We start from the raw sequence: 27,635 nt of genomic DNA, 5'->3' as shown, positions 1-27,635 counted from the left end.
ACAGGTGGATCTGATCAGTGCATCATTAGCCAAGGAATCTAGCAGCCTTTCTGCGCATGCGCCGGATGCAGAAGGAGCGGGGCTACAGCACAGAGACCGGCACAAGTAGGAAAGTAGAGCAGAGAGAGAGCAGACAAACTAAAGAATAACATAAGTGCGGAAGGAATAGCAAGAAGAGGGGAGATAAAGGAGTGTGGCTGATGGAGATAAAGGTGCACTGTGCAGGCGGAGCCGTTTAGAAGGATTAAGAAGGAGAAGCTGTCGCTGCAGAGCTCTGTATGGGATCCTGACACTTCACAAGAGATCAGAGTTTGGGGCATCCTGATGAAGCTCGGGCACAGGGCTGTACCCACAGAGGGGAGAGCAAGGACACTGGAAGGGGACCAAGCACCAAGCCAGACAGTCGGGGTAAGAGCCCAGGGGATGATCTGAATCTGTTTGCTTATAACTGTGTTGCTGAACATTAAAGGGAAACTTCGCACACATTTTTTTTTTAACATAATGAAAGAACACGCAATTCTAAGCATTTTCTCAATTTACATTAATTAAGCACTTGAGTGGTTGCTACATTAGCATATAAACTGAACTGAAACTGAAGCTGCTTTTGTGATGACTTTATTTACCTCTAAACTCCTATTTTGTTAATAATTTGGCTTTTTTTCCCCCTACATTGTTTCTGGAGTCAGAACCAGGAGTGCAGAATAAAAAACAAACAAACTGATTTTGCTTTTAACTGCAACTACATTTACATATAACCTGAAACATTTTTAATGATCTATATGTGAAGATCCTTAGAATTACATTTTCCTTGTGCAAAAAAAAAAAAAAAATGAAAATGGGTGGTGCTTCTCTTAAAAAGTTAAGTGCGACGGGGCACACAGAGTTGTAATTCAGCAGAATACTAAAAATGATCAGGTTAAACATGCATGGAGTTTAACATTTTATATATTTTCAATGTGTTTTGATTCATTACTACTGTGGTCCGGGCATCCATACTGATGCTTAGCAATAGTCTGATGGGATTGGTTTGCTGAGGGCAGACCTGCAGCTGACACTGAACTGCAACTCACACATGCCACTCTTATAGAGAGATGGTGGCAATTCAGTAATATCTGGAGTATTGCCTTTCTATCTTGAAGGGGTGATCAAGGTGAATATAGTTTATGTGCACAATGTTATTGTTTAACTCCTCTTTCAGAGGTGCTTAGTGGTAGTCCATGGAATAGGTGTTTCTGATACAGGGATAGTTTAAGCCTAGTAAATAATTATTGTTGCGATTCTTGATTGTATCCACTGTACATGAAATGGTGTTTGGCTCATTATCCAGAGTGATGGCAGAGCTGGTAATAAGTTAATGCAATAATTAAATAAAAATTCTCTTTAATAATAAAACAGTATCTTGTACTTGATCCCAACTAAGAAATAATGTATCCTTAATCGAGGCAAAATAATCCTATTGGGTTTATTTAATGTTTAAATTATTTTTTTAGTAGACAAAGTATGGTTGAAATTACAGAAAGAATTCTATTCTGGAAAACCCCAGGTCCCGGACCATTTTGGATGACAGGTCCAGAGTACCAGAGCCATGCATTTTTGCTTTTAGTAAAATTGAATGCCATTTAAATGGAATGTTATAATTGATGGATGGGTAATCGCATGAGTATTGAAAGAAGTATGTAATGGTTTTGGAGGTAGTTAAAGCTCCATATTGGGGTTTGTGGAAAGAATTATAATTAAGAGGGCTAAGCACAAGTGATCATTTGTGGCTGTGATATATAGGTTGGTGGTTGAGTTTATCTTGGCACTGGGTTGCTACAGGTATTGTAATGAATGCAGTAAATATGGGTGCTGTAAGATACAGAATCCATTTAGGATAAGTATTGCTACATTGTATACCAGAGCTGTTATTGTGCAATTTGCACAGTGTAGGGACAAGCTATAGAATGCATGGTGTTCCATTGGTGTTGGGGAGGCTTGAACCTGTAGAATTTATCATTTAGTATCATAGTTGACTCTTTCCTGACTCAAGGGGATGCTACTAGTGTGTCTGGCTGTCTGACCCCGACCCAACTTTAATTCAGTACCCCAATATGTGGCATATGTCTCCACTGACTGTTGCAATGCATTATTCTGAATACAACAGAACTAGAGCCACGCTCTAAAAGACCGGTGCCCACTTGTCATGTGATGGCTAATTTGAGAATATTGACGTCTGCATTTCTTATCTGCGAAGTTTTTTGCAGTGAGTTTTATTTCCCTTCATTCAATTCCGTTGCAAGTTTGTTTTTAAGGGAGAAAATCACTCAGTTTAGCATTTCTCTTGGGTGTAATTAAGTCTGAATTTCCTTCAGCCAAAAAACTCCAAGGTTCTGTATATCACTAGCTCTTGTGTGGCATACATTATATAAACCACTATAACCTGTCCTCTTAAGTTCATCTGTAGTTTAGACAATAATAAATAACTTAAACAATTAATTATGGTGACCAAATCTTCCCCCTGCAATTAACACAAGATAAACAGTGCCTATATCTTAATAGGTTGATAACAACTGATTTTAAGCACAACGTAAGTGGATGTAAACCTACAACTAAATAAATGAGAATGTAAACAAAACATCATCTGTCTGCCCCCCCCTCCCTGCACTGATAGTTTTGACTCTTGAAACAATAAAACAATATGGCATAGGCCAGCTCTTCTCTAGTAAAGGCTCCATTTCTGAAAATGTTGTCTTTACTAAGGGTGCAATAGCCTTCAGGCAAGTTGCAAAAAGTTACTCCAGGTAACTTCAAGAGCCAAATGTCCATTTTTTTAAAAATCTGAATTGACTTTTTTTTTTATTTACATTGTGTGTACATTTATACTCAAAAGGGTTGCCATCAATAATTATGCGGCCCTTACTACTACTTTAGTAGGGTAACCCAATTATTATTCCATAGGTCACCTGGGTGGTAAAATGGGGAATCCTTGACAAATGCCCGTGATATGTCTATCCCCTTAACATTTATGCCATGATTAATCCAAAGCCCACACACCCCTGCGCAAGTCTCTCCCCTGTCACAACCCATTTCATTTGATTTTCAGTCTAGGATGCCCTCCCGTGCCAGGGGATCCATAACTGAAGTACCTTAGGTATGCCCAGAATGGGGGACCTGTCCCGAGGGCCACAAGAGGAAAGGTGAATGCAAAGAATAGCCAGAGGCAGAGCAATACTGTTTTCAATGGCAATTAAAGATAACTTTTAAACTACTGAGCATTTCCAATAAATCCATTATGTTAGGCATAATTATATTCTCATTAGGCAAAAGATTTTTTCTTTTTTTTTTTTGGTTTTACATCTCTTTTTAACATCCTATGATTTTCTAGGGAGCAGCGTTTATACTTCTGGGAAATTTTTCCAGACCCTGTGACAATACCAGACATAGTTGCCACTGAGGTGCAATTGGCACGTATGCATATACTGTCCGCCCTAATTCTGAATAGTACCTGCAGCTTATGCACAGACACAATAAAAGTGTCCACAGGAGACAGTGTCAAGGTTTGGGTGTAATTTCAACAAGTAGTAAAGGTTTAATTGCATACATGTATGCTGTGGCCCTTTGTGACAGAATCCTGTTGCAAACTTATTACCTGAGGGCTAAGTGACACAACAAACCTGTTTACAATTACAGGTGCATCGTGGGGATATATAGATGATGTATGCTAAACAGATGGATACACTGGAACCTTTTCTCAGTTATTCTGATACTGTTCTTCATATCACATAATATTGTAATTTGCTGTTGGATAAATGTTGTACATTCAATAGGCAGCTTGGTCTACTCTCACTTTACAATACTGTGGCCGTAGCTAAGCACATTGTGAGTGCTGATAACCGTCAGGCTTAAAAATAAAACAAGAACCATGTATCTAATGTACATGCACTTTGTAGTCAGAGTTTACTGGGTGCATTAGGTGCCAAATTACCCTAGCAACCATGCATCGATTTGAATAAGAAAATGGAATATAAATAGGAAAGGATGAGTTATAAAAAGTAGCAATTACAAGAAATGTGTAGTCTTACAGATCATTTGTTATTTAGAGTCAGAAGTAAAAGATAAATAATACAAAAACTATAAAAACATAAATAATATTGAAGACCAATTGAAAAATTGCTCAAAATGGTCCATTCTATACGTTACTAAAAGGGAACCATCCCTTTATTATGGTCCAGCCATAATAAAACAGGAGCTGTGTACCTGCTGATAACCAGCCTTTGACTATTGGGGATTTTCAAAATGGTCTGTTCCCAGCTAAAGAGCTGCCAGACGGCAAGTACTAAATATTGTAGATTTATGGATGCTTGAGGTGCAAGGTTAAAGCTTTAATTATACTTTTTTTTTTTCTGTAGTGTGTGTGTGTATATTTAATATACAGACTGGGTTGTTAGAGGTATGCTTTGAAAGTCGATAATTACAGTTGCACAGGTATGCTTTTGGGGCAAAAACATATATGTTTATAAGTACATTATTTATGTAATTACTGATAGTTAATGGCAACTTCAAGAAATTACCAAGAAATTCAGGGTAATACAATGTATAAGGAATGTAATGTCTAAAATGTAGCTGTTTTTACAAAAATCTACTGATGTGACAGGTGTTCCCAATGTTTGACCTGATAGGGTTTCCTATACCTCCTTGTAGGTTGCAGTTGCAAGTAACAGCATTTGACAGTTGAGTTATAGTTACCGTACATTAGGATAGCTTATATGGAGTCATGGGTTTAGGCTGTGTCTATTTACAAATGTTAGTGGGTCCCCCAAATGAAGGAATAAAGCTTGATTAATATATGGCCATGCAGTAACAGACCTGTATTGGATATTGGTCAAGTAAATTGCATATACATCTTGGGGTTAGTCACATGTAGTAGGCTGCCTTAGGTTTATTCATAGTGGGTAGTACAATAACAGATGCAGGTTCAACAGATCTGAATCAAAGTCCCTTAAAATGAAGCATTTAAGGGGATGTTCACCTTTGAGTTAGCTTTTAGCATGATGTAGAGAGTGATATTCTGAGACCATTTGTTTTCACTTTTTATTATTGAAGGTTTTTGAGTTACTTAGCTGTTGATTCAGCAGCTCTTTAATTTGCATCTTAACAATCTGGTAACTAGGGTCCAAATTACCCTAGCAACCATGTATTGATTTGAATAAGAGACTGGAATATGAATATGAGAGGCCTGAATAGAAGGGTCAGTAATAAAAAGTAACAATACAATTGTAGCCTTGCAGAACACTTATTTTTTAGAAGGAATTTAGTGATGCCCATTTGAAGGGGTACCATGAGTTTGTTAGTTGCTTCATAAATGTTTGTGAGCAGGAACAGGGCATCAGCAGGAGTAAAGCTTGTCAATAGAGTGGCTCGTTCCTGATTTGGCTACCTACATAATGGGCACTAATGCAGGCCCATCAGAACAGGACCACATCAACATTTTGATGCGGTCCCCAACCAGTGAGATATTTATTGGATAGGCTGTTTGGGAGGGCCTATACAGGGGCAAATAAATTGCCTTATCTGTCTGATGGGGTTAAATCCGAAGCTTAAATCTGCCTGGTTATGTTCATCTTATTAACAAGGATGGGCTGCTATTCAACTTCAGATGAACTTCATTCTGGTAGGATAACATAGTGGTTCGCGTTTGGGTCAGAGCTTCTTCCTTGAAGGTTTGGGGTCCTGAGTTAACTTCTAATCAGGGTTCCATCTGCATGGATTTTGCATGTTCTTTCATGTCTGCGATGGTTCTCTCCAGGTGTTCAGTTTCCTCCCACACTCCAAAAACATACAGGCAGGTTAATTATCTCCTGATTAGCTAACTCTAAAGCCTGTGTGTGTTTAAATATGGTCCTTAGATTTTCTACCAGGGAAGAGACTGTGACTGCTGAGCAGTTTTTGTATAGCTTTGCTTTACATGTTGGCACTATATAAAGGTTAGTAAAATTAGCATTCATTCATCATTAGGGCATATTGTTTGGAATACTGGAATTTTTGTGGCTTATCACTTGTCCTGACAGATGTTACAAGTATCCTACACGTAACTTTGTTCAATGAGCCATAGAAGGTGTTTGATTTAATGTGTGCTTGTTATTTCTATCTCCGTGCTGGTGTAGGTGTAGACCCAAGCTCAGGAAGGAGTGTTTTTACACTCCAGGAAATGTTGATCAGTATGAAGATGGGAACCAAAGATGTCAGCCTCTGCGAAGAGTTTCCTACCCAACACAATGGCCTCCAAGCTCAAGAACCTTCCATTCCGGTAAAGATTCCAGCACCTCCACCCCCACCACCCCCTAATCTGAATAACTCTATGATACCTGGCAGCCCAATCTTAAGGTTTGACACCAAGCAACGGTCACGTTTACGCAACTTCAATTGGGAGGCCATCCCTCCTGAAAAAGTGAAGGGCAAGCCCAGCCTCTGGAGCTCAGAGCTTTTCCATGAAGATCTGCAGATTGACACAAGAAGGATGGAGGAGCTTTTTGGGAAACCAGAAGAAGACAAAAAGAGAAATTCTTTATTTGTACGCAGGACCATGTCATTAGGGGATTCACACTTGAATAAGGTAAGGTTTATTAATCGTCTTACTACAAACACATTTTTGGTAACAAACGCAAACATTTAAACTAGCCATGTAACTAGCCATGTATCAGATCATGAATATTCCCCAACATGATCCTTCATTAAATATATCATGAAATCTACAAGTATCCCAAGAGCCATCACTTCCAGGTTCTTGATGCTATCAATAAGGCTGTAACTATTCCACTGTTAATTTTTGCTCTGTCAACACTGTTTGCTTACATGCTAATCATCTGTCTACTAATTATACTAGTGGGCCTTGGTATATGATGACTTGTTATATACAAAATGGTGGCCAGTATATGGAGGAAGAGATGAGGGATTGAGGAGGAATAACTCTGGGACTTTCCCAGGGTAAATACAGTATTGGGATACTCCCTAATCATGTCTGGGAGTGAATTCATCAAACCAAAGTAATTTTACTCGACATAGTGTTGACCCATATAAAGCAATTATCAATTAGCAGTGGTCTGTTAAATACAGTAAAGTGAAAAGCAAAATGATTACTATTTGTTGATATTCAGGAATAACATTTATTCCAGTTTTGTGAATCCCATTCAGTGTTTGTATGCAGGGAAAGTAGCAGCAACATCATTCTTTGAATTGTCCTCAGTCACTTTTCACTGTGGAAGGAGAAGTGCGCAGTTGTTAACAAAAAACTCAGATACTTAGTGGCATAACTATAGAGGAAGCAGACTCCGTAGTCGCAGGGGGGCCCTGAGAACATTGGGGCCTGGACTGTGGGGTCTCTATAGCTAATAACCCCCCCCCTCTTCCCAAGCCGATCACTTACCTGGGACGCAAGTTGGGACGGGGTATGGGCAGGCGGAGGCAGGGCGGGATGTGGGCAGGAGGATGGGGATTGGTGTGTGCAGGGTCCTTCTGAAGATTTTTTATTTTTTTTTGCAGGGGGACCCCGACACACTCTAGTTACGCCACTGCAGATACTAATAGTGTAAGTGCTAGGGATGCACCGAATCCACTATTTTGGATTCGGCTGAACCCCCGAATCCTTTGTGAAAGATTCGGCCGAATACTGAACCGAATCGGAATCCGAATTTGCATATGCAAATTAGGGGTGGGAAGGAGAGACATTTTTAACTTCTTTATTTTGTGACAAAGTCACGTGATTTCCCTCCCCACCCCTAATTTGCATATGCAAATTAGGATTTGGATTCAGTTTGGCCGGTCAGAAGGATTCAGCCCAATCCGAATCCTGCTGAAAAAGGCCGAATCCCGAACCGAATCCTGGATTCGGTGCATTCCTAGAAAGTGCACCATCATTTGCCAATTCCATTGGCCTAATAGGGAAGTGATAGGCGACTATACAATGTAAATTGTTGCTGCTACTTTTCTAAAGAAAGATGGCCGCTGCCAGTTACTTGACAAACCTTTGAATGCATCTCCTAAAGTTTTATATTTTCCCTTCATGTTGAATGGTACTTGTCCTTTTAAATCAAAATTTTGTGTCTGTACACATGATGTAGAGAATGATATTCTGAGACCATTGACAATTGGTATTTTGAGTTTTTTTGGTTGCTAGGGGCCCAGTTGCCCTAACAACTATGCATTGATTTGAATAAGAGACTGAATTATGAATAGGAGAGGACCTGAATAGAAGGATAAGTAATAAAAAGAAGCAATAACAATAAATATATAGCCTTACAGAGCATTTATCATTTAGATGGGGTCAGTGACCCCCATTTGAAAGCTGGAAAGAGTCAGAAGAAGGCAAATAATTAAAAAGCTATAAAAATGAATAATGATGACCAATTGAAAGATTGCTTAGAATTGGCCATTCTATACCATGCTAAAAGTTAACTTCAAGGTGACCACCCCTTTAAGTGCCCTACTCAGGCAGGGGAAGGGATTATTTCTTGCTTGCAGTTACACCATGTCTTGGAGAGCATTAGTTGTGTTTAGTTTACTTTGAAAATGCATTTCACAATAGAAAAAGAAGCAATTGGCTCTGCAGAGGATTTGCTGTTTCTTCTTGCAAGCAATGCTATTGACTTAAAAAGTGTTTACATTTCTTCTGATGGTGGGTTTTGGTATCCTCCATTAGTGAAATAGGGGAATACAATGGTAGTGTGTCTATACAAAAACAAACAAGACTGTTTTCTTTGTGATGTTGTCATTCTTTCTATTATTACGTTTTTGGCCTAACATTGCCCCAAAATGAGATCCAAGGCATTCAGTTTGCCCATTGGAATCAGAGGCTTTCACAATACAATAGGTGCATAAGGACAATACATTTATTGTTAAAATTAAATCGTTAATCGTTAAATGGACATTTTAATCGTACTGCTTCTGTGTTGGGACATCTGTGCATTATGGGGCAAGCTATGTTTTGACCCCATTGGTCAGACTCTGCCATATATAAGGCTCTAGAAGAAATTACAGGAGCTGCATTTTTCTGCCATTTACTTTTAGATGTGCTGGTTTGGACTATTGCCCAGAAAAAAGAAAATCAGCCCAACTACATGTTGAAAGCCAAAAATATAGCTACCATTCCAGCCTTGTATGGCTGCCTAATGAACCCTTTAAAGGGGTTATTCACCTTTAGGGCAGAGACACACGTGAAGATTCGGGGAGATTGTCACCGTCGACTAATTGCCTCTTCTTCAGGCGACTAATCTCCCCAAAAAGCCTTCCTGCTGGCTAGAATCTAAATCGCCAGCGGGTTGGCACTGAGTGCTTCATTTTCCAAAGTCGCCCAAATTTTCCTTGTGAGGCAACTTTGGGCAATTTTCGGAAAACGAAGCGCTCCGAGTACCATCCCGCCGGCGATTTAGATTCTAGCCGGCGGGAAGGCTTTATGGGGAGATTAGTCGCCCAAAGAAGAGGAGACTAAATCTCCCCGAATCTTTGCATGTGCCCGGGCCCTTAAATTAACTTTAATTATGGGGTAGAGTAATATTCTAAGACTGTTTGCAATTTGTTTTTCATTTTTTATTAATTTTGGTTTTTTTTTAAGTTTAGTTTAGTTTTTTTTAAAATTCAGCAGCTCTACGGTTTACAATTTCAGCAATTTGATTGCTACGGTCCAAATTAGCCTAGCAACCATGCATTCATTTGAATAATTGACTGTAATATAAAAAGGATAAAAAAATGAGCAATAAAAAGCCGAAAAAATAGTACATTTGCAGCTTTACAGAGCATTTGGGTTTTTTTTTAGATGGGGTCAGTGACCCCCATTTAAGAAGGCAAATAATTCAAAAACTATAAAAAAGAAAAAATGAAGGCCAATTGAAAAGTTGCTTAGATTTTGCCATTCTATAACATACTAAAAGAAAAGTCTTCTGCTACACTTCATTAAAGGAACCATGATGGAGACCCACCCTAAACTGTCTGGGTCCTGACTTAAAGGTCAAGAATGCCTGTTTTAGTCTGTTGCTGCCAGTAATAATACAGTGTATCACTGTAAAAGACAGACTTGACAAACAGGAGTGTAACTCAACATCCCACACATGAAGATAAGAAAAACAGTGTATCAAATTACTCCTAAAACTGAATACATATGACAATTGTCTTCATGCTTGTTACTTTGTTACATGCTTGTACACTATAAAGGTAATGTTCAACTTTCCAAAAATAAACTGCTTGTGTTGGAAAGTTTTGTTGTTGTTTTTTTGGCGAACAATTTTTTTAAATTTATTTTTACATTTTTATTTAAATTCAATTATGTCTAAGATTTGTATGTTGCGAGTTGTACTTCTTCATTTATAGGTTTTTCACAAACCCCTTAGCCAGGGGGTTGCATACGAACTGGGCAAGTCATCTTCCTGCCGCCAACCTCCTGCTGGTTGCGGCAGAAACAAAATATGCGCAAGCGTGGCGCAACAGGGTTTGGGGCAGGCAGTCTAAACTTGAGTTACGACAGGAGGCCCAGAGAGGGGTATTCAGTCTGACCCTGGTTGCTGTATTGTCCATGGAACATGCCCAAGATACAAAGGAAGTTTAGGCATCAAGTGGTGCTGCACATTTATCTTCCTTTTTGAGTTTAGTTTAATGTCATCAATCTCGTTGTTGACTCCATTCAGTGTACTGCACCTTGTATGGGTAAGTGATGAACTATGTAATTTGTACTTATTTGGGACAGTGCCACTGCTCTTAAAGGGGTGGTTCACCTTTAAGTACATTTTTAGTATGTTGTAGAATGGCAGCTTATCAATTGGTCATCAGTATTTTTTTCATATAGATTTTGAACTATTTGCCTGTTTCTGACTAGTTCCAGCACTCAAATGGGGGTCACTGAACCCAGAAGCAAAAAAAACTTGTCATGTGAGGCTGCAAATTTTTCTATTCAGGTCCTCAACTATTCATATACCATTCAAACCACTGCCTGGTTTCTAAGGTAATTTGGACCCTAGCAACCAGCTAACCACTGAAACTCCAAACTGGAGAGCTCCGGAACTGGAATAATTTAAAAAAATACAAATAATAAAAAATTAAGACCAATTGCAAATTGTCACAGAATATCACTGGTAAGCAACTTTTTTTTTAAACAAGTCCTGTTTGTATGCACAGAAACCTCTTCTGATTTGTGCCTGGCTGACACTAGCAGCTATCATTCACCATATTAACAGCAGGGGCCTGTGTCTTCTGATTAAAAAAAAAATTAGAATTCACATTTATTTCTCCCTGGTGCACTTCATTCACCATTGTCCCAGGTTCTGAAAGGGAAGTCCTTCATGGGCAGGCAGCCACATGAACCTGTAGGGACAGGAATCTGCAGGAAGAGCTGGAAATGGGAGGTGGCGGCAAGTTCTTTTAGGTGAGAATACATTCATTTTAATTGCTTCATCACTTTATGTTGCAGGTTTTTCTGCTCGATTCCCGGAGAAGCATGAATATTAGTATTTTCCTGAAACAGTTTAAAAGGTAAATATCTAGAAAATAAAATGTTCTCTTTAAAGGTCTACAAAACTTCCCTTTTTAAATTAGGTAAAAATTTAAAGAATTAAAAGTTTAGTTATGTTTGACTTGTTCATAAAGAATTGAGGTGTAGACACACTTTGTTTATTTTAAATCAATGTAGAACACAAACCGTATAACAAACTTTAGTAAGCAGCGTGACGCGTTTCGAGAGAGAGAGAAAAGAATCTCTTCCTGCTTAGATATATAGTTTGAGTGGCTAGGTTTTAATTTGCTTGTAGTAACGTCTAAAGGAAAATGTGTGCCAGTCGTACCTGATGGTTGTAAAATATGTAGTGTAGCTTTTTCATATACAGAATATTCCTTATCTGTATGTTAGGATATATAGGTAGGGAGTTGCCATATTGCCTACATCATATAGGATTTCCTCTTTAGGGCAGAGACACACAGTCAGATTCGGGGAGATTAGTCACTCTGCAACAAATCTCCTCTTCTTCGGGTCGACTAATCTCCCCCCAGAACTGCCTTCCGCCGGCTAGAATGAAAATCGCCGGCGGGATGACACTTTGTTTTCTGTAATCTCCTTGAATTTGACCGCCTGTCTCTGCCCTTAGACCCATGCAATACATTTTTGACCTCAAAGTCTGTAGGAAATTCCTTAGCGAATACAAGGAATCTGAAAGTTTCAGTTTATGTAAATGTAATGGCAATATGCAAAGAAGGATTATCCTGGGTATGGAATGAGCTTGGTCTTCATACTGTCTATTTGTTTACACCAGTAATGGTTTGACTGTAATGCAATGATCATAATTTCATACAGTAAGTTGTAAATAAACAAGCGAAGTGCACTTCACCGGAGTCTGAAGTGCTGCCAGTTGCGTATGCACTAGTTTAAATGGAGGGTAAGGTATGAGGGAGCAACCAGTATGGCAGCCATTTTCATATTTCGATATGCAAATGTGTAGAGGAAACAAATTCTGTTCACATAATAATGGAAGTACTCATGCTACTGTCTTTTATAAAATGATGGCGAACCCTTCAGCCTTCACAAATGTTGTTCTTTCCAAACAATAATATGGTCACCAAAAATTGCTTACCCCCCACCCCTCCTTCTCATTCCACCAGCAGTCTAAAGAGTTTTCTGCCCACTATTTATAATATAGCAATCAGCGGTCCAATTGTACCTTGTCATCTTTGCTTATAATCAAGCTCATAGGTGTTTCTTTTGGCAGGTCAGCTGAGCAAATAGTGGAAGATCTAAGGAAGGGTAAGGCCGATGAATACAGCTCAGAGAAACTCTCAGAGCTCGTGAAGCAGTTGCCAGAAAGGGATGAGGTAAGAAGGTGCTCTAAGGCAAAAGCTGTTTTAGCAATATAAAGCTTTTCACTATGGCAGGACACAACTATTCAGCTGCTGGAACTACAACCAGCGTCAGACTGGGCCTCTTAGGGCTCGCCAGAGTACCTCACATTGAGTGCCCACTTTCATAGCAATAAGATGTAGACACATCAAAATATTGTTGATTCACATAGGCTTCTGATGGTAATTAAAAAAGGGTTAATGCAGCGTGTCCTTGGCTTGTGCCTACTGGCAGGCCAGATCAATCCCTGACTGCAACTTCCAGCAACCTTACTAACTGTCTATAAATAGTGATTCAATGAGACAAAGACCTTACTTGGGATTTTTGTATTTCATCCCAGTTAGCCATGCATCAGCAGACCAATTAAAGCAAGAGTGATGCAGTGCACACGGTCCAGCTACACACTGTGTTGCACAAAAAGATAAATTAGACACCCATGAGAAATAATTCTCTCGGTTAAAGTCCCTAGTTAGAGCTACATAAGGTTTCTTTTTGCTTTTGAGAGTCTTTCAAGGTGCCATAATGGGCACATCTGAACACATAGAGGCTTGTAATAGTTATTAGATCAAATAGAGTAGAGTCAGTGGCTGTGGGTCACATCCATAGCCAGATACTGTGCTTAGCAGAATTCGGTCAATATCCCGCACAAACCTCAAATAAAAAATATTGGCTATAGGATGCAATTTGAGCCCATGGACAGACCGAAAGAACTGCGTCAAGAGTGACCAAGTAAACAGACTTAAGTGATGCCCAATTTGATGTCTCTTTCAGATAAAACGCCTCCAATCATTTAAGGGAGACAAAAGCAGGCTGAGTGAAGCAGACCTCTTCATGCTGTTATTGTTGGAGCTTCCAAGGTAGGTTCACATTGCATTGGTGCAGGGCAGAGACAGTATATAGATTCTGAATAGGAAACTTAAAATGTTGTGATGAAGGTGAGGGAGAAGCCAGGAGAGGAAAGAGGAAACTAGAAAAGGAGCACTATGGTGGGAGACGGAATAGCTTTCTCTGTGGCTGGCAATGACTTTCCCTTTTTAGTGGTCAGCAAAGCCTTGAGCATAATAGGAGGAAGGAAGGGAAGTACAGTAGGTGGAGACGGTCGGGAGAGGTTATTAAGTGTAGTTTAAAGTAGCATACAGATTAGATTTGTGTGTAGCTTCATGCTGCTGTATTGTGTAAAGGAATTATTAAGGAGGTCAGTCATGAGACAGTAGATGTCAGTCAGAGAGGGGCTTCCCCAGGTGATTCAGTTAAGGGCTTCTCTATGTTTAGAGTAACTTACTGTTCATCCTCCCTGCAATTCAATTCTTTGGGTGACCTCGCTTCAACCATGAGATTTATGCCCCTAGTCCAGCAGTCTATAAGACTTTATGCCACCATATAGCAAGATATGATTTAAAAAAAAATCTTATTTTTGCTGTTTTCTGTAGAATGATCATTTTTATTGGCAAAGACAGGAACATCTTGACTTTAAATAAAATTGAAAACAATGTTAAAGGGAGTTTCTTTTCTCTGCCGCAGTCATTTTACTCCTGGTTTCTTGAAGAATTATATTATGTTGCATAGTAGCGAGTGATGTATTGAAGCTGCTGCTATGAAGGGGAAGTAGACTCAAGCTGATATATAAATATGAAAAATATCTATTATACAGTGTAAGCAATATACAATAAATATGGTGTTTTTTCTCAATAGCTACGCCTTGAGACTAGAAGGACTGATTTTGAAGAAGGATTTCCATGCCACCCTCGTGTCTCAGCTCTCCACTGCCCGAGAACTAAAAGGTGCTGCAGAAGGTAAGAAATGGCTGCAATTTCTTAATGCTTATTACCTTTTGCCACAGCCATATTAAGAAATAGTCTTAGTAGAATTAAGAATATTGATTTTGTGGCATTTCTTCATAAGGCAATGAAGAGTTTTAAATACAGCATGTGTTCCTTTCTTCAGGCTGTGTACATCTCAGATAGCACCTGCGTATTTGTGTTGTACAATAGTCTATGCTTCCATAAACAGCAAGGCTAATGTTGCATATTATATAGTGATTGGTATTGGAATGTGCATCTCACAGGGCACACATGAGCATACGCTGACCAAAATCCTGTGGTTGTAGGGTGCCATGTTAGCGTTTTCTCATCCAACAGAGGGGTCACACAAGCCACAATCATTATGAATTAAAAAATGTTACTGCAAAACAAATATATCAGGGCTTCCATAAAAGTACAGCTGTAGGGAGAATAATGAAAGGAAATCTTTCACTGGTTGTCAGGGGTAACTGCACTGGGCAGATTTGTCCAGTGTTAGTAAATGAACACCACTAAGTCAAATGTTAGACTGGGTATATGGTACCATTGCTGTCACCAGACAAAAATATCTGCAGTCAAAACACCCCCTGTCTGACATCCTAAATAAGCTCCACTGCTGTATTGTTTTTTTTTTTTCCCAACAAATGATAGGGGAGCTGGTCCTGAGCCAAGTGAATTGGGCCGCTGTGTCATACAGTGGCAAACTGGCTCAGGCTTCGTATCCCTTCAAATACTTTTTAAAAACTGTGTAATATAAATGCAGCCAAGTTGTGAACTTCACTGCAGACAGGCTCTTATCATCAGGAAAGAGAGCTGAGAGGTTTGCGCAGAACATTCAAACATAGGAAGTGCATTAATCCACACTGAAATCATATTGCCCTTCTTGGAACTGGGAACAGTTTTGGTTTTTTTTCTCTTTAATTTCTTCCCTCTGTGTGGTTAATCCATCATAAACCTTTGCCTTTCTCCTAATCACCAGATCATATCAAGCCATAATTAAATTTAAAGTTCTAGTAGCACTAAAGCAGCTGGAAAACAGAGACTGTGAATATTTATAGGAAATGAACACCAAAGTACAGGATTAACATTATCTCATAAGTGTTTCCATTTACTTGTATTTTCCTTTCCCTGCTTGCATGATGGTTTCGGCTCTCCAGGTTTCTTCAGATGGTCAGGGACTAGAACTCCCATTGGGGAGTTCCTACGTTATAAGGAAAGGCACTGTAGATAACATACAGCTATAATCTGAGAAAGTTGCTTCTAACATAATATTTTATAATTGCCAACATATGAAAGTGTTGGAAAGGGACAATAATGCCAGACAAGTGTCTTTGGCCGAGACTGGAAATAGGCCCTGCATTTCAAGTACAAAACAGGCCAAAGAACTCCATACAGGCTTTGCACACGGCATTTATGTGTTTATATGTATATAAGTATATGACCCCTTTTTTCTTCTAGGAAAAAGTAGCATTTTAGCTAGCGTTTCCCTAACTTTTCCCTTATGTCTGCACTTTGCCATGATTGGTCCTCATTTTCCTCCCATAGCTGAGTTATACCAAACAACATGTGGAGGCAATTGGAGAGTGGAGACTGGCAGTTCCAGGTTTAAGCACAGAGTAATGTCCTGTTACTGACTCCTACTGCTAGCTTTGCCTTCAAGATCTTCAAGGGGGGTCTTCAGGGAAAGTGAGGTCACGTCAGGGAAATCAGACATTTGAGTGGAATGTCTATACTCACCTTGAAAGGTGCTAGAAAACTGTGATGTAGAGAGATTTTGCACACATTCCCGTGGTTATAATTTGCTCATGGTTAAAGAGAAAACTCTGTATAAAGCACGTAGGTCTTTTGCAAATGTATATTTCACCCACGGTTTATATACGTTCACTAGGGAAATGATAGACACCCCCTGTAGCTGCCAGGCACCTAATCACAGCATCACAGTGGTGTTCTTGTCCAATCTGTTAAAGGAAAATGTTGGTTGGAAGGAGTTAACCTTTCAAGTATGTGTATATTTTTTTTAATAATGAAGTATAAGCACATAGCATATTGTGTACTTAAAAGATTAGTTTGTGGATATGAGTGGGAGCTGCTGTATTGTTTTTTTACTTGAGGTATTTTTCATAGTGTTCCAAAGTAAGACATACATCGTATGGCACACCTTTCCCTGCATGAAACCAATTCTGTTTCATTACTACTACCTATGGCAGATGTTGGCACTAACAGGTGGAGAATGCTCAGAAGCTTTCACTTATGTGTTTCCATTTGATCGCCTCCCTACAGTTCCTTCCAACATGTGTTCATCAGTGTTTTCCAAACAGTGTTGCTGGCCCCCCTAGGAGGGGCTTGGAGTAGAGGCAGGGTTCACCTGAAGTCTGCCTCCCTGTTGCAAATTGCATTTTTTTCTCCAATCAATTGTGATTATGAAATTGCAGCATTCAATTGTTCGGAGCTTTTAAGTCCCATTACTTTGTGTGGCTGAATACAGAATTCCCTAGATCTTACACAAGGTGCTAGAATTTAGCTGAATCCTGAACCAAATCCTGGATTAGTGCATCATTTACCTGTTACCTTGTTATTCAGCCGAATCTTTCACAAAGGATTCAGGATTTGGCTGAATCCTAAAATAGTGGAATTGGTACATCCCTTTTTCTTACACCCAAACATGCTATAATGATATAAGACCTGTATAAAAGTACTTAGCCTTTCACCATATGCTTTTATATAGTCATGGAACTCAACGGTGACTTATAATATCTATATATTTTACAATAGGGGGTACATTATTTACTATTTTATACACATATACATTTCATTATTATAACTGCTGATTGGGGGTTGTTTTGGGTTACTGCACCAGGTGAAACAATGTCTGTCTTTCTACATATGATGTCTCTATGGGGCTATATAACTCCACAAAGTTTTTTCAGCAAAAACATTTAACATTTAATTGCAATTATTGTGTACCTTTCATGTGGTTGGCTCCACACTGTGCTTTTGGTTTCAAATGAGAAACCTGTTTAACAAGGAATGAATGATGCATATGTGATTTATCTACTCCTGGCTCTGCTCTCAACTATCTCATGTGAGTCTGGCAGTTTCTAGGTTCAGCTGTAGCTTCCAGCCCTCCTATTTCTATGAGCAATACTCCAAAACTCATGAAAGCTCGTTCTCTCTTGCAGAACTTGGCTTAAAAAAAAATTTAATTGTTTTTAAATAAAACACAAATCTCTCTATATCAGCCATATATTGTTGGCACTGATCAGACATACAGTATATGTTCCTTGGGATGGGAATTTTGTATGGTTAATTTCAATGCTCCGTTGCTGTTTAAAGGAATACTTGGCTCAAAGTAAGCGTAACACTTTTCTGAAAGCAAAATGTGAAATTAAGAAAACTAGTGTAATTTTAGGGGCAAATGATTGGCTAGATGTTCACTCTGGATTTAAGCAAGTGTGGCAAAAGGCATATGGCAGAAATAACTGGTAAATTTAGTGTAGCAATAGACCATAAACTTCAAATTCCTGCGGGGTATAGCTATGATGGACCATTAATGGGAACAAACTGGCAATACCAGGCTACCTTCAAATTCCTCGTACTCCCCTCCTGAACTGAATCATCTCCAGGGGTGTGGTTTCAGAGGGGAATATGGAGCCATTTAGAGGGGTCTGGGGTTGTAAGTAGACTTTCCCTAATCTTTAACTGTGTATTATTGGGCAATGGTCATTGGTGCAAGGTGACCCACATGGTGGCCACATTTTAATTTTTTCTCTAATCACTCTGGCTTCAAATATCACATTTATTAGAGGACGTAGCAAAATACCAGCCATGAGTCAAACTCAAGGGAGTCATTCCATTACTGTCATTGGTGCCACTTATGTTTATATTGCTGACACCCAATGTGTCTGATTGCCTCCTGGAATAAAGAGTTCCGTGTGTGGTGTTTTGGGGCAGTTGTTGCTTAAGCCTGATAATCCCCATAAGTGATTTAAGACAATGCCTGGCATTATTTTGCTAGGTTTTCAACTTGGGTTGTCCTGGCCTAATGCTTCATTTCTGGAGGGTTGAATCTAAATTCACAGCTGAATGAGTTATTCTTCGTTCCTGGTTGTCAGTGCAGAGCATTGCTGAAAAATAAATTGTAAGTGGCTGCACAAGGTGAGAAGTTCTGGAAATTGCAGTCTGACGAGGCAACAGCATGTTCTATGAGCTCAGCTGAGCAGTAATTTTGAAAACCGCAAAATATATTGGATGGAAGACAAATTCCAAATGATTTAATTATACCTAGGTTTGTAAGGGCTTAATTACTTCTCTGATCTCTTCCGCTTAAAGGTCCATTGATTTGCTGGGAAACAAAGAGTGTCTGTGCTCATTGCCATGGGAAATCATGGCATTATAATGCACAAAAGGCATAAATAATTGTAATATATATTCATAATCCGCGTTTGGTTATGTGATTTCTGTTGTATAATATTTCATTATTTGGGGCACCTATACATATCCATTTGGAAATAACTGCATCCATGAACTTATGCTGTCTACTCCATACTGGGTTTTCCAACCAGCACAATCGACATGTCTACCAGTTCTAACAATATATCAAATCAGAGCAGGCATCATTTGGGCATATCTAATTTATGGCATGTCCCCCCTCATCTAGGTTATAAATAGGGACTGTCCCATGAACATAGAAGACAGAATTTGAGAGGGATATATTACAGTGTTAACAGTACTCTTGGATAATTAATATTTGAAGTGCCTTGACCATGTTTATAGTAGTAGGCCTCAGGCCTGTTAATAGCTTGCAGATCTGAATACTGGCTTTGTATGGGGAAGATACAATACAGGCATTAAGACCGCACATAGGAAAGAGAACATGCCTGCCCCATCAAGCCTTCCCTGTAATTAACCATTTGGAAGGCAATGGGCTATAGGACATAACTCCTCTTGTAAAGTGATAACTCAGCAGTAAGTGTTATTTAATTGCTTCTTTTGTCAAGTGCGTTTCCTCGGAAGTTTTTGAAACTGGAGATTGCTGGTGATTAGCAGTAATGGAATGGAGATGGACAGATAAGGTGAAGGATAACAGACATGAGGCAGGCGTAAGCAGAGAGTAGGCAGTGTCAAGACTTCAGAAAGAGATGGGCTGACATGAGAGATGAAGAGATAAAGGACTATGAAGAGGGCAGAGGAATGTTGCTGTCAATGAAGAACTTAACAGCACTTTGAGTGAAGGCAGTTAAAAAAGTGAAGACCAAAGTGATTGTGATCTAGGAACATTATTTTTAGGTTATCTCCAACTATCATTTAATGGTCTACTGCTGGGAAACATGTGATTGGTTGATGTGAGTTAAAGTATGGGCAAAACTACCCAGCATGAATAAATGAGACATTTATTGTGTTTTCTGTTTCACTCCCAGAGCTACTGCAATGCTCAGAACTGCACTCCATTCTCAAGCTGGTACTGAAGGCTGGAAACTTTATGAATGCTGTGAGTGGTCTACACATTTGTTCTGGGATTATTCCTTACGCCATATATTTACACTGTCTTGTATACTCTGTTAATATTTGCTTTGCTAAAATCTGTCCTCTCTTATCTGCATCACCACAGCTAGACATCCTTTTACCTTTGTTTTTAAGCCTTTTCCATGCTGTCTTCTCACATGCCATTAATGAAACATGGTCGGCTTCCTTGTAGGGTGGATATGCTGGGAATGCAGTCGGCTTTCGGATTTCATCTCTCCTCAAACTCGCAGAAACAAAAGCCAACAAGCCTGGGATGAACTTGCTCCACTTTGTAGTCATGGTATGTAGCTAAATGGAGCATGTGGAATACGGATCATAGCTTTCCAGCCATCTTTTTACAGTAATTTTCTCTTTAAACCCAGGGACATTGTCGCTGTAATTGGTTGATCTGTGTCTAAGTAGGGATTATGTTAATTCTGTTGTACTGATGGTATTTTGCTAGTAAACGTAGAGCTAATATGTATCATCGGCATGGCAGTTATTCGCTGCTTTGGCGGTGGGGCAAGGTTAAGTTAATTAAGGCCTGGTGCAATTTGGTTTTGGGGTTCTGGGACAGATAGGACTTGTGGAGTTTGAATGTTACTGTATACAGTATATCTCTGTATAGTTAGGTACTGCAGCTTTACATTTATTGGGTCTCCAAATTAAAGGTATAGTATACCCACAGAACTTTCCAACTCTGCATTTATAGACGCTATCTATAAGTAACTGCTGAAAAGTTGACTTCTATATGAGCATTTATTTCCCACAGTTGTATTACTGAGCAGTGGTTCTATAACTGCCTTGTGACTGCAGATATCCATACTGTGTAACTGCTGAGTTGTAATGTTGTTTCATTTGTTTTGGTCCAAGCAGAACATTTTAATGGGTTAACGAGATGTGGCGGAGTTGCCAAGTCATCTAAAACCTTAAAACCAGTTGCCATTCAGCCACCGAGACCAATGGCTCCCAGAATCTTAAACCAGCAAATAGCTGACTACATCTGACGACAATTGTTGTTCCCACAACTGAGAGGGCTATGTATTTGGCATCCCTCCACCATGACTGAGATTGCTTTCTTGATCAGCTGGATGGCAGAAATGTGCAAAGATCCTTTTGTTTGGTGGCCTAGTCAAACATGCAGACAATTTTTAGCTTTACTATTGCCATAGAAGGGTATAAATAGACAGTGTTGGAGTGGGAAGCTCGGTGCAGTGCACTGGAAATCCATGACAATCCAACCCGTCTGTTACCCATCTCTGATCAGGTTCCGTTTATTAATTGCAGGAGGTACAGAGCAAGAATGCAGGCCTGCTTTCTTTCACCGACAGATTGGAGCATGTCAGCAGTGCTAGCAGGTAAGAAAGAATGCTCACTGCATATTTGCTTTTGTAATGGAGTATGGATATGCTTCTGTGTCTTAACTGCCTGGCACAGATAATCTGCTGTAGAGGGCAGTGCCCAGACTTGTGGATATCTGGGTAGTTGGTAAGAATAAACCACCACAGTCAATAAAGGGCATTATTTATTTAGCAAAAAAACAGATGGGATTATGTATAAATTGGCTTTCGTGCGAATGGGGAGTTATTCATTTAGGTCTATCTAATCTTTGTTGTTATGTTTTTCTTTTCCAGGCTTTCTGAAGTCGGGTTGTTAGAGGAGTTTAACAAACTACAGTCCAGGGTCACTTCTATGCGTCAGGCTTTGAAGGCCTCCGAACAGAAAGATCTGAGGGAACAGATGGACAAGTTTATAGAGGTAACGTTGTACATCCTTGTGGGGTAAAAATGCTGATAAATATTGTAGCGATGGCCAATCAGTGCCTGCCCCGATTCTATATTTGTGGTGAATGACGTGTATATACTGTAATAATGTATTTGTGCTAGAAGCCGTACATAACCTTGAGAGTTCTAGCGTTGTAAACCAGTAATTTTATAGAGTCTTTGTATTGTCTGATACCCCTCATCTTTATTTCGCTTTGGTCTTCCTTTTTGTGCATATTAATTACCTTATTTTCTTGCCATTTTACTACATTCTAGCTCCAATCTCTGAATTTCATTATATGACCTATAAACCGCATAAGAAAGTTTATAGTAAAAATCAATAAATAATAGGCTCTTCTGAAATGGGTTTTTGCAGTATGCAGAAGAACAGCTATGTGAAGTTCAGAAGGAGATCAAGGCTTTACAGAAGGCAAGGCAGCAACTGGTGGAATTTCTTTGTGAGGAGGAAGTCTCGTTCAGCTTGGAGGAATGCTGTAAAGTTTTTAGCTGCTTTTGTCAGAAATTTCAATTGGCCATAAAGGTGAGTAGAACTGTTCACTTTCTTTGTTCCTTTTGGAGTTATTATTCCAGCGACATTGGGCCTCTTCTAGGGCAGTGTTTAAGAACTATGAGTCTAGCCACCTAGGGGGACCTGAATCCGAGGATTGAGAGTTGAAATCTACATAGAATGCCAATTTGCCATCCCCCAATACTAAGTTTCAAGGAGAAGGAAAGTGGTGCCAAGTGATTGTGTATACTTACCTGAAACCCCAGGCCAGTGCTTCTATCAGGAGAAACTGGGGTTCTTCCAGCAAGCACCTTGGAACGATCCTCTTCCGGCTTTTTCTTTTGTCAGATTTCCCAGGGCAGGCGCATGCGCAGTAGAATGCAATAGCCGACTTTTTTGTTAAAGCTTGGCTTCTTGCTCTACTGTGCATGCTTCTGCCCCGGGAAATTTGAAGGAAGAAGAAGCCAGAAGCGGATCGCTCCATGGTGCTCGCTGGAAGAACCCCGGGCCGGTGCAGTTTTCTGCTGATAGGAGCCCCGGCCTGGGGTTTTAGGTTAGGCACCCCCAAGTGGAAGAAGACTTTCCTTCTTCTTTAAATGTTAGAGTATAGTTTAGGGTGAAGGTTTATTTGCTCTCCTAGATATTCTTCAAAAGTTGGACCTCAAAGGTTGGCACAAATAAAGTGGAAACCTCTGTCTAGGGATGGAGTGACCGCTCTATCTTTGTGATATACAGGATCCTGCCTAGTTAATAAACTTTATGTATGCAAATAATATGTTCTGATGGTCCATGCATGAGTGAGAGCCAATGTGGGCAGGGGTCTATAAAGTACATTTAAAACAAGAAATCTGATGAAAGCATTATATTTTTACAGGAAAATCAAGACCGTGAGCGGGAAGATAAACGACGCCAACAATGGGAGAAAGAACGCTTACAAAAAAGGCTTTCTGTGGCTACCTATAGTTCATCAGACAATCGGCCAGTCGGGGATGACCTGGAACACACCTTGGAGAGAAATCTACGTAGTTTAACTAGATCTCCTAGTCTACGCTTGTGCAGGATGCGCTCTTCGGGGTCATTCTCTCCAACCAGCACAATTCCTGAACTATTTCAGAAAGACAAGACCCAGGATGGCTGGGATCAGAAGAATGCTAACCAAATGCGGGAAGTATCTGAGCGACTGCTGAAGCAGCAGATGGAATATAAAGCATGTAAAAACGTTCATATTTTAAATACTACAATTCATATGAATACAGAAACCACAGGCCAGGCACTAGCTACATCCCAGACTCCTGCCACAAGTCAACATCAGTGGCTTGGAAAGTCTGGTCATACATCCAGTCCTTTAAAAGAGGAGCCTGTTTCTGAAATTCTCAAACCACCAATAGAACATCAGGAACTTGAAAAACAAGCAACTTTACCCATATTTACAGCTGAGACATGCGTAGAGTGCCAGTCTAAATTGGAAAAACCTACAAAGTGCATGACACTACCTAAACTCATGCCTAACTGGTTACAACCGAAGACTCTAGACTGTAGACTAGAGTCTACAAATGAATCAAGTTCCCCGCCTACACATGAAACGGCCATACAATCTGACCTTCTACATCCGCATTCAAAACCAGCAATAGCTATGCCTGAGATAAACACAATGGAAACCTTAGAGAAGCTTAGATCTCAGGAAATACCTGGTGTTTCCCACACCCAGCCACAAACAGAAAGCCCAAGGCAATGCCAACCTAAATCAGATACCAACACATTAATAAATGGAATTAAATATGAGAAGCAAAACCAAACATTAATCCAGGATTCACAAGAGCCTTCCTGCCAACCATCTTTAGAAACTGTTAACACCAAAGAATCACTACCCAGTAGTCCAATCGAACCTCTTAAGCTGTCCTTAGCCCAGATTGTGCCTGCTACCCAAAGCCAGTCCCACTCAGAGAGTGCAAGTGAAGCCTGTAGGCAGTCTCCATCCAATAAAGAACCCACAATCTTCTCACAAGAAAACTGTGAGAGTCCAAATGAAGCAAAAAGTAATGCATTGATTCCGCCTGAATTGCTAAATAAAAGACCATTGCTATGGCAGAATGGAATGGACACTTCAATACAATTCAAACCTGTGCCTGCAAACCGCAGAAGATCAATACCACAAAGCACAACTGAGTCTCCAAGACTGCCTGTGTCTCGGAGACAATCTGTCCCGCAGAGTGCTTCTGAGAGGACACGGCAATCAACCATCACGCTTGCACCAGATCTTTCTACTACCATACTGTCTCAGCCAGCATCTAAGATATCCAGTCAATCTCAGCATGGAAAAAAGACAGATTCTCTTAAGAAAACACTGTCTCAGTCTGGACTAAGGGAGAAGAACAAATCAATAGTGCACCCTGTAATGCAGCAAAATTCACTCCACCAAACTAAGCCTGAGCTCATTGGAGAATCACATGTCCAATATGAGTCTGATTGCCCTGAACCATCGTGTAAGCAATCTGAGCTTGAGACTCGTGGACAATCTGCAGCTCATGCAGAGCTTGAGACTGCTGAGGAACCTATTCAACTTGATACTGAAACTCCCAAGCAATTGTTAGAACAGCCCTTAACAAGAAATGTTAAACAGACACAATGCCAACCCATGGCAAAAGTTCTGAAGCAATTAATAGGGAAACCTACACAAAAGATATCAAAGCAATCCCAAGCTCAGCCTGGAGTGCAGAAGTCTCATCCTGCAGCAGAAACTGCCAACCAATCCATAGCTCGTTCCAAACCCGAGAGTATCCGATATACACTAATTCGGACAAGCTCTGTCAACACCCGGACAACAGTGATGGAATCCTTGTCAAACAAACAACAGGGTAAGCTAACAAAAGCCCTGCATTCAACAACACAAGAGAAGATGACCGAGCCGCAGAATGAGACCTCCAAAACTGTAAAGCCAAAAGACCCTGAAAACAAACCATTAGCAAAAGGCCAAAAGTCTATTCATACTATAGGTAAAAGGGAAACCCCTAACCCTTGCTCAAAATGGAAAAGAGAGCTTCACAGTACCCCTGATAGAGGGGGTGGTGGAAAAGTAGAAAACATTGGTGCAGCAACAGGAGGTAATAATGCTGAGCACAAGAGGGAAGATAATCTGAGAAATGTTTCAATTGGCAGGAGTGGAAGCCCCATTGCAAAAACTGTAAAAAGTAGCGATCTAGGACTTGGAATGAAAAGAGTCTCTGCACAAAAAGATGGAGCCCCAGTTCACTTGCAGGGACCTGGTGGTATGAAACAAACCACATCCTCCCCCAAACTGACTCACAAAGAGTCCAGGGACATCAAGTCTCCTAACAGAACTTCTTCACCTAGTCCTGGGTCAGGGAAAATGACACATGACAAGGTCACGTGGAGTCCTAAGGAGAAAAATGACATGGCACATGTATATAGTAATGATGGTGCTAAAGTGTCTGAACGCAAATACAGATCTTTTTTAACATCAAAATCATATATTCCAGCCCCACAAAAATCTTTACAGCTGCCGTGGCATAGCTTGGAGCCTGCTAGAGAATCTGTTTGGATGCCCCATGTTGGGCCTAGTAGAACAAATGCTGTGGCCCGTATGGCTTTCCGTGTTATAAGGCAGGAGTTCAGCACCTCAATACATCGTGGGCTGAGGAGCCAGCACCTAGACAATCTCCCAATATGGAGGTGAGAGGCTGCTTCTATAAGGACATTGCTGTTGATGCCAAGCTGTTTACATATATAGGCTTCATTGTGGCACTTTTTCTTCAAGTGTTGATGGGAAAAAAAGAGACCATGAAATCAGAGACTTAACTTGGTTTTATGAAAGATGTACCAGATATTTGTATATGCAATGAGTTCCAGTAATTCGCCAGGATGCACTTCTGCTAGGATGGTGCTTTGGTGGTGTACTGTTCATTACAACTTGTGTATCAAGGGGACTCTATACTCCAAACTGAGGTTTTATACATGTAAAACAGGGACACCAGCTGCAATAGCCTTTCAAAGAATTTTAAGATGGATTACATGTTACCGCTGTTTGGTACTTAACTGTGGAACAATTACTGGGCAAAGTGGCAAATATACCCACGTATGAAAAGCGGTTCCCAACCATAAAACTATTTATTTGTTTGCAACAATGTCTGTGTATTAGTGGTGCATATATGTCTTATAATTGGAGGGGGAAAAAGCAGCCCACACAAGCCTTATTAAAGCCTTTTGCAAAGAATGACAATCATGACAAGATGGAAGCCATGCCCCCTGTAATATTTATACAAGTATGAAATGACTGTAAGCAATGTTCTGTTTTCCCTTTTAACAGCAAAGGGGGAAGTTGGACAAAATGCAGATAGTGAACATTCGACACTTCAACTGATGAATAAATACTTTTCACAGCATCCCACTGCCTTTTTGCTGTTGGTGGATGTTTATATATTATCGTCCAATAACTGAAGCACCAAAAGATGCCTGTCTCTGGGATTGGAGAAAGCTCTATTATTGCTTAGTAGCAACATCTACCTCCCCCAGTCTATACCCCTGCAGAGAAAACAGCCCAGGTAGTGCTGAATGGCAAGCAATGTCATTTAAAGCATTTATATGTAAATATATATGTGTTTGTGTGTGTGTATATATATTTGTTCCTATTTAAAATGTAACCGGGTAGATGATGCTATTTATTGAGATGTTCTGCACATGGATTTTTTTTTTTTTTTGCATAGTATTAGTTGTTGTTCCTTCAGTGTATAAAGTCAATCAAATTTGGAGCTTATATGCAAGTATATACCGATGGTAACTGTGTTCATGTTGCCAGCTTTATCCTCCGAGTACGAATCCTAATGCTGAGGTGTTAAACATGGAAAGCTGTTTGTAACCTATTTATATAAGAACTTACATTAAAGGCAAGGTATATTAAATAATGAGACTGGAGTGATTCATTCTGTATAGTTTCTAGTCTATTGTGAGGTCACAAAAAGGACCCTTGTTATATTTATTGAACTTGTTCGATATACGATAGATGAAAATGTACCTTAAAAGTAACCCTTTTAAATAGCAGAGTGTGTAGTTTTACTTATCATTGGCTGAGCTTTCAGTAGTAACTTCCTTTTAATATATAACATACCTTATGGAAACAGTAGTATTTCAGCAGTGACACAAAGTTTTATGGATTAACAGAAAATATGCAATATGCATCATAACAATTAGACAGGTGCATT

General features: G+C 39.8%; 1 protein-coding gene across 1 annotated transcript; it reads left to right on the top strand.

The window, feature by feature from the left end:
* Positions 1 to 27,335, top strand: LOC108698325 (FH2 domain-containing protein 1). Its single transcript, XM_018229726.2, has 12 exons — positions 1 to 408; positions 6,144 to 6,592; positions 11,432 to 11,493; positions 12,720 to 12,822; positions 13,619 to 13,704; positions 14,540 to 14,640; positions 20,064 to 20,134; positions 20,342 to 20,449; positions 21,436 to 21,506; positions 21,783 to 21,906; positions 22,288 to 22,452; positions 23,294 to 27,335. The coding sequence occupies exons 2-12, from the start codon at positions 6,188 to 6,190 to the stop codon at positions 26,111 to 26,113; spliced, it is 4,116 nt and encodes a 1,371-aa protein (XP_018085215.1). The 5' UTR covers positions 1 to 408; positions 6,144 to 6,187; the 3' UTR covers positions 26,114 to 27,335.
* Positions 27,336 to 27,635: the final 300 nt, after the last annotated feature.

This window comes from Xenopus laevis, chromosome 8L, assembly GCF_017654675.1.
Source record: "Xenopus laevis strain J_2021 chromosome 8L, Xenopus_laevis_v10.1, whole genome shotgun sequence".
NCBI classification, from domain to species: Eukaryota; Metazoa; Chordata; class Amphibia; order Anura; family Pipidae; genus Xenopus; species Xenopus laevis.
Note: the sequence above shows the minus strand (reverse complement) of the source record. Positions and strands in the feature narration are given on the sequence as shown.